General features: G+C 54.2%; 1 protein-coding gene across 1 annotated transcript in view; it reads left to right on the top strand.

The window, feature by feature from the left end:
• Window positions 1–7,726: 7,726 nt before the first annotated feature.
• Window positions 7,727–7,917, top strand: part of OSBP2 (oxysterol binding protein 2) — a gene marked incomplete at its 5' end in the record, with an annotated part of 27,448 nt that continues 27,257 nt past the window's right edge. Inside the window, 1 exon segment of the mRNA XM_010018674.1 lies at window positions 7,727–7,899. Within this exon segment, the coding sequence (XP_010016976.1) occupies window positions 7,727–7,899 (173 nt within the window).

Genomic DNA, 7,917 nt, shown 5'->3' on the forward strand with positions numbered 1-7,917 from the left:
TGAGGTCCCTTCAACACAAACCAGGCTGTGACTCTTGTGATTCTATGGCTGGGAGTGCTTCTGCTCACAGCAGGGATGACATTGTCATGTGAAGGATGGGAGTGTGTGTTGGCTGATGTGCCTCTCGGATGCTGTCCAGTTCCCAGCTCCCATCAGCGCTGCGTTGGGTCACTGGTGGATGTCAGGAGAGGCCTCACACTGCTGAAATCGTAGATAGACCTGAGGGTGGAAAATGTTTAAGCAGCATTAAAAATGGATGTTCAGTGACGCACTTGGGAGGGCATCCAAGACCTCCGGTGGTTTTCCGTAGCTGCATGCCAAGGTGCTGCTGCTGGTGTCTGTGGAAGAAGAGAGCATCCCCCCACGGTCGTGGCAGTCGTGACTGTGGATGTCTGCTCTGAAGACAGCTCATGTCCTCCCAGATACCATGAGATTTCAGTGTTGTGCCATTGCTGATGCTCCTGCCTTGCTTCAGGCTGAGCAAGCTGCTCCTGCCTGCAGCCCATGCACAGACACAGGGACTTCTTCCCACACTTGTGGTGCCACCAAACTGTATCATCTCCTGCATGTCAGTGCAGGGGAGCTGTGCACATCCATAGTAACTACTGGATCCTAAAGGATTGAGTGGCTTAATGGACAGATGCAAATACCACAGGTTGTACATTTCTTCATGTGCTTTTGTTCATCTGTCAGTCAGGAGCAAATAACTTGATTGTTTATGACAATTCTTGTGTCTGTGGGGTTGGTGTCTATTGGTCTGGTGGAGCTGGTCCTGAAGCCAAAGGCAGTGTGGGTCTCTGTGCAGGTCTGCTGTGGATAATGTGCTGGCTGGGGACTCAGAGGCTGCTTCTCTGTGCAGTTCTGGTGTCCCCAGCATAAGGACATGGAGCTGTTGGAGCAAGTCCAGAGGAGGCCACGAGGATGATCAGGGGCTGGAGCAGCTCCTGTATGGAGACAGGCTGAGAACACTGGGGCTGTTCAACCTGGAGAAGAGAAGTTGCGTGGAGACCTCCAGTGTCTGAAGGGGGCTGCAAGGGATCCAGAGAGGGCCTGTGGTGGTAGAACTGTAGGGACAGGACAAGGGGAGTGGCTTTAACCTGCCAGAGGGGAGACTGAGATGAGCTCTGAGGCAGAAGCTCTTCCCTGTGAGGGTGCTGAGGCGCTGGCACAGGGTGCCCAGAGAAGCTGTGGCTGCCCCATCCTTGGCAGTGTTCAAGGCCAGGTTGGCCCCCGGTTCTTGGAGCACCCTGCTCTAGTGGAAGGTGTCCCTGCCCGTGGTAGGGGTTGGAACTGGAGGGGCTATAAAGTCCCTTCAACCCAAGCTAGGCTGGGATTCCATGATCATTGGCTCCTTTCCTGCTAACCTGTCTGCTGGGTTGGTTTGCTCCCCACCATGTCTCCCATCCTAGTTTGAGTTTAAACCCTGCCTTTTGGCATGCCCAACCATCCTGTATGTCATTGTAGCCTCACCTAACAGCTACTGGAGTTGTTTAGGGGATTGGGTGATCAGGAGATCCTGTGTGTGCACTTGGAAGTGAATTACCACAGTCCAGATGAAGTGCAGCGTTTGCTACTGAGCCTCATTGACTGGTACCATCATCAGTTTTTAAGATATTCAATAGCTGCAGTAGTAACAGAAATAAGTTGTGCTTTCCCACTGCTTTGCTTTTCAAGAAAGAAGTCCTTTATGTGCATTCGTGGCCTGACACATTTGCTTTCCAGTCAGGCTGGTGTTCTAGTAGACTGCCTAGGAAAGGAAGCTGACAACACAAGGTGGGTCAGAATTCATCCCTGCTGTAGCTCCACTGGTTCCAAGACCCTTACAGCAAGGGTAGCTCGTGGTCCTGTGCTGTAATGGGACACGTATTGTTTGCTCTGGATTTGTTCTGTGGAGCCCCATCGCTGGGTTGGGGTCCTCCTGCCTCAGCCTGACCCATCATCAGCTTCCGCTGAATGTGACTTCAGGAGAAGTCCCCGCCTGCCACAGGCACCCACTATTTGCTGCTTTTAAGCCTCCGTGTGCTTGAACAGCTTTCCATTTGCATCAGCAGGGCTGGTGATAACTGGGAAGTGATCACCCGAGTTTGGAATGATTTATGGGTGATTATTTGCTGTGCTATTTTGGTGATTCATTTCCAGCCTCATTCTTTGTAACCGCAAAAGAACCTCTTGTGCCTGCAGCTGGGGGTGCTGCAAAACCCATCTATCTTCTGGCAGCCAGGCTGGACTATTAAATATAGATACCCGTTTCTATTTAATATTCATAGCTATTAAAAGGGATGAAAGCAGATGTGTCTTCTAGAGCCAACGTGGAAATTGCTCTCGTTGAGCAACGATGGACGATCAGCGCTTCCAAGAGATCTGGATAATCCCAGGCAGGAAGGGCTGGTATTTCTGTATCCCTGCCCTGGTATCAGCAGGGCCACTGGTTGACGCTGGGATAAACAGGGAATCTCTTAAGGAGGTGGGATTGGTTTCTGTGGTATTTGCTTGTGGAAACATCTGCGGGGAGCAAGGGCTCGGGGGGTTGGCTGGGATTGCCACAGCAGAGGTTGGATTGATGCTTGCTGGTCTCATGGACCTTCTCCACTCTGCTCTGGGAGGAGAAAAGGCTTTTACCATCTAAGTGTGGAATTTTTCATGTATTTAGATACAAAACTCCAGGACAGATGTGGGGAAGGGTGGGAGAAGGTGCACAGGGATGGAGGTGGGAAAAAGGAGGTTGAGGGTGCAAAACTGCTGTTTTCCTAGAGTATTTTGCAGTTGGGTTGTGTCCTGTCCATCCTGTCCTTGTCCCACACTGTTTCTGTTCATCCTCTCCAAACCCAGCAGATGTGCCGTGATTCCAGTACCTAAAGGGGCTACAAGAAACCTGGAGAGGGGCTTTGGACCAGGGCCTGTAGGGCTTTGGGGATTTTTTTTTTTTCCATGGATTTTCCATCCCTGGCAGTGTTCAAGGCCAGGTTGGACACAGGGCCTTGGAAAACCTGCTCTAGTGGAAGGTGTCCCTGCCCGTGGCAGGGGTTGGGACTGGAGGAGCTTTAAGGTCCCTTGAACCCAAACCAGGCTGGGATTCTGTGGTTCCCAGGCACTGGCTCTGGATGGCACAGTCTGTGGTGCCCCTCAAGTGGCTGAACCAGGTGATGGTTTTGGGGTGGGTGCAATGAGGCTGTGCAGGGTTTGCTCCTGGTTGTGGAAGCAACTCCTCTGTCTTGTTCCTAGGCACGTCTTGTCACACAGCATCCCCCTGAGCATCCTCGGACACTGCAGTCCTTCCCTGTGCTCCCAGTGGATTTTCCGCAGGCACCATCCACTGCGGGATGATGACGTTATGGCTGGAGCCTTCTCCTTCCCCTGAGCAAGGGAAGGAGGGGGCAGGACTTCAGCAGAGGTTCATTGCCCCTGGATCAGCCCGCTGGAGTCACATCCCTGGTCCAGACACGTGGCGCTGCCTCTGTCATCAGCAGGGGCTGGGGCATGGCTCTGCTGATCAGAGCCCCAAACCCAGGTGACAGATGTGTAGGCATCGAATGCATCCTCCTTTGTAAGTGCTGGAGGAAATACAGGTGCTAAGTGTTCCCAGTGGCCAGAGGTGGTGATAAACACTGATGTGAGGGCTGAGGGGTACTTGGGAAAGGTAAAGCTCTGTTTTTTTAGGAGGAAGCTTTATTGTCTGTGACAGCAATCACATGCTGCTGCCCTGAAAATGACCCCTAATGCTGTCTGCTGGATCTGTGAGTGCAGCAGCAGCGGGGCTGGGCTCTCCTGCTTTGGGAGCAGCTCACCTTCCAGTAGAGCAGGCACTGGGAGCTGCTCTAAGGTCTGCCTGGAGCCTTCTTGATGCCTTTTTGCTGCTGACTAGGTAAAAGGCAGCAGCTGAGATGCCCTGTCCTCAGTGCCATGGTTATGGGGGAACCACGACCTTGATTAAAGGCCTCAGTGCTCCTTCTGTTCCATTCTGGTTTTACCTGAGGACAGCTCTCAACCATCTCTTTTCCCAGTAGGTGCATGGCACTGGTTGGGTGCAGGGGACATTTGCATTGCACAGTCTGCTTTTGGCTTTTACCATCTCCTCGGTGGGTTCCTGGCACTGCAGGAGCCAGTCTTTTGGCTTGGCTCCTGCAGCATCGATCCCACACTTCCAGCTCCCTCCTCTGCTCATTCCCTTACCTGCGAGCAGCAAGGCAGATTTCCTTGCTCAGGGCCAGCCCTGTCTTTGGGAGGCTCCAGAGGCTCGGGTGAGTGGTGGTGAGCGGCTCAGGGCTGCAGGAGGCTCGGGGAGAAGGTGATGTAGGAATAACGAGGACTTTTCCTGAAAGCGAGGGTGCTTGGGAAAGTTTGCACTCACAGGGTGGAGAAGGAAGCTGCGGGATGTAGGAAGAGGAGAGCATCTGTGCAGGACCTGGAGAGGGAGGTAAGCAGGGACTCACTGGTGTCATGCTGTGTAGTGCTTTGGGCTGGAGGTGTCGCAGCTGGCCTGTGGATGCAGTTTGGGAATTTTGGAATGTTGGGTCTAACACTGAGCCCTTCAGTCCTTTTCCTGCTCCTGTCTATCCCTTGGAAAGACTCTTCCCGGCTCTGAAGCACTGAAGCAACCTGGCTGTGAGCAGGCTGGGTGGGAGCGTGGAGGTGCCTCTGGTGGGTTCCCTGTCACTGGCTTCCCTGTGGGCTGTGATGCAGCCGGGAGCATTTCCAGCGCAGGGAAGTCCCCATGTCATGCCTCCAGCCAGTGGCTTTCCCACCAGCTCCAGGGAAATTGCAAGTGATGGGAAACACTTATCTGAGGGGAGTTTTAGAGCTGGACAATGGGCTGTAGAGAGACTTCCTGCCTTAATGGCCTCCTGGTGAGGAGCTGCTCTGGGCACTGAGGGCTTGCAATGCTCTCCAGGCAGAGGAACAAGCCCGAGGAAGCTTAGGGATGGTGGCTGCCCATCCGTGTTACATGGATTAATAGCATCACAGCTCCAAAAATAATCTTCCCGGCTTACAGCGAGGCTGCTGTTCCCATGGTAACTGCTCATGGAGTGCCCTACAAACAACAGGCACAGCACATTGCCTGGAAGTCAAAACGAAGTGTGAGGTGGGGAGGAAGGTGCTCAGCTCGCGGGGCCAACGCGCAGAGTGTATGACCATCTTCCTGGGCCCCCAGCACAAGAGGGACGTGGAGCTGCTGGAGTGAGGCCAGAGGAGGCCCCGGAGCTGCTGTGAGGGCTGGAGCAGCTCTGCTCTGGAGGCAGTCTGAGAGAGCTGGGCTGGGGCAGCTGGAGAAGAGAAGGCTCCTGAAGGGAAGACCTTAGAGCAGCTCCAGTGCCTAAAGGGGCTCCAGGAAACCTGCTCAGAGCAGCATGGGGTCCCTGTCGCAGCGAGCATCCGAGCACTGAAGGGTACACTCTGCTCCATCCTCCTGATGCACCAGCTCAGGACAGGTACAAAGACAATACTTAGTGCACAAGGAGGTGTGTACCTGCTACCAGGGACCAGCCTGCCTTTGTGTGTCCCGGAATGAAAGGCACTGTGGGAATACTGGAGATGTTTAGAACAGAAAGTGGGCCTCAGGGAGGTTTTGGTTATTTCCTTACTGGTGGAAAAGTGGCTTAAATTTTCTTGCTGGATCTCATGCACGTGGCACATACAGAATGCTGTGGTGTAAGCCCATGCCCATCACCGTGGTACCTCTCTGCACCCTCCTGGGATGGAGCCCTTCAAATCCTGCCTGTCCCTGTTCCCCTTTCCCTGCCTGTCTCTTCCACCTTAAGCTGGAATCTTCCCTGGCACTGTGTGTGCTCCCAAAATGCTGGTCCCATCCCTAAGAGTGGGGCTGTTCCATGGGCTCCATGGCACCTCAGCCCTCCCCAGCTGCTCTCCTTCCCTGGGAAGTTCTCAGGGAGCTTCCATGGGGATGGGGAATGCTGGCTCTGGTAGTCCTTTGTCCTCAGTGGCCCCAAGCTGCTTCATCTCCTGGCTTTAATCACTGCTCCTCGTGGTTGTCAGAGGTTCGTGTGAGGATGCTCGGGGCTGGGTTGCAGATGGACCAAGTGGTTGTGTTGGGAGATGCTGCCCTGATTCCATGTTGGTTTATGCCTTGTTTCCCAGCAGAGCTATGAATTCTTCTCCAATGTCCTTCACTGTCCCATCATGTCCTTTTTGGGTGGCTTCAGAGCCACGAGACTTGGTGCAGCACCATGTGTGCTCTGCTGCTGCTTTGACACTGAGTCCTTTGCTGTTTTCCAGGTTGCTCTGGCTCTTGCCTTGGGAACAGCCTTGGTGCTGTCAGATGAAGGCAGCTCTTTCTCTCATTGTCCTTAGCTGGCCCACGAGCAGTGCAGTTGATACAAGTGATCGCTGAACATCACTCACAGGATCTACAGCATTTTGAAAGATCTTATAAACGAGCCATGGGTAAACCCCAAGCCCCTGTCAGTGAATTACAGGCTTTTCTTCTCCCCTGGCAGCTCAGAAAGGGGATGTGCTGCCCCCCCGTTGTAACTGAGGCATCCCCAGATCCATGATTTATAGCATTGGGGTGTCTCAGCCCAGTTGACTTGGAGGAGATCCTCATCCCGCCACGTCCCCCAGCCATAGGATCACAGATCCCAGTGGGGTTTGTGTTGGAAGGAGCTTAAAGCTCCTCCAGTTCCATCCCCCTGCCACGGGCAGGGACACCTTCCACTAGAGCAGGTTGCTCCCAGCCCCTGGGTCCACGCTGGCCTTGAACACTGCCAGGGATGGGGCAGCCACAGCTTCTCTGGGCACCCTGTGCCAGCGCCTCAGCACCCTCACAGGGAAGAGCTTCTGCCTCAGAGCTCATCTCAGTCTTCCCTCTGGCAGGTTCAAGCCATTGCCCTTGTCCTGTTCCTCCATCTCTTGTCCAAAGCCTCTCTCCAGGTTTCCTGGAGCCCCTTTAGGCACTGGAGTTGCTCTAAGGTGTCCCCTTCAGGAGCCTTCTCTTCTCCAGCTGAACAAGTTTTGAACCAGTGTTGCTGGTCACCACCTCTTTTTAATCCAGAAATATCTGATGGAGGGAGGGGAGATGAAGTGGCTGCTCCATGCTCTGCTGCCTTAGTGGGTTTTGGGTGCACCTGGAGAAACCTTGGCTTGAGTTTGGATACAAGGATGTGGTGCAGACGCAGTGCCGGACCTGCTCTGCTCTGGCTTTTTCTATTTGCTTTGGGCAGTGCCTCCTCTCGCAGCCCCTCACCTCCTGGGTTGTGGTGGGACAACCTGAAGAGATGCTGCATTATACTCACTGCTTGATTTTAGATTGGTTTTCTGGTTTTAAGTCACCCCAGTGATCTGGAGTTGCTGCAATAACCATTTGTGCTGAACCTGAGCTTTCAGTCATGGGCTTTCTGCCCTCTGAAGATGTAATTATGGTTTTGGGTTATCCTCCCCTGTGCCTTTTTGACCTTTCCCTTGGGTGACATAGTTCATCCTGCCCAAAGCAGAGTGTGCAGAGCCCTCAGGAGGTTCACACTGCACTGGGCTACCCTGGCCGTGCCACCCTATCACTCAGCCCTCAACCAAGTCCCTTTGGTACCTCCCTGGGGCTCCGGGTGACTCCTGCATTGCTCCAACACTCCATGCTCTGCTCCTGGGAGACATGGTGGCCACAACCCCATCCCTGGCAGAGCTGCCTGCGCCCGGGGGGGAGGCAGGAGGTCCCCTGCCCGCGCCACGTCCGGGGGTAACCATGGAAACTGATTCTCCTCCATCCCTCCCTTTGCAGATGACTCGGGTGATGAGGAGCCTGCCTCGCAGTCAGACAAGAGCGAGCTGCACGGCACGTTGAAAACCCTCTCGAGTAAGCTGGAGGACCTGAGCACTTGCAATGACCTGATCGCCAAGCACGGGGCGGCCCTGCAGCGCTCGCTTAGCGAGCTGGAGAACCTCAAGCTGCCGGCCGAGAGCGGCGAGAAG

Source organism: Nestor notabilis, unplaced genomic scaffold (genome assembly GCF_000696875.1).
Source record: "Nestor notabilis isolate BGI_N333 unplaced genomic scaffold, ASM69687v1 scaffold15177, whole genome shotgun sequence".
Classification (NCBI taxonomy): Eukaryota; Metazoa; Chordata; class Aves; order Psittaciformes; family Psittacidae; genus Nestor; species Nestor notabilis.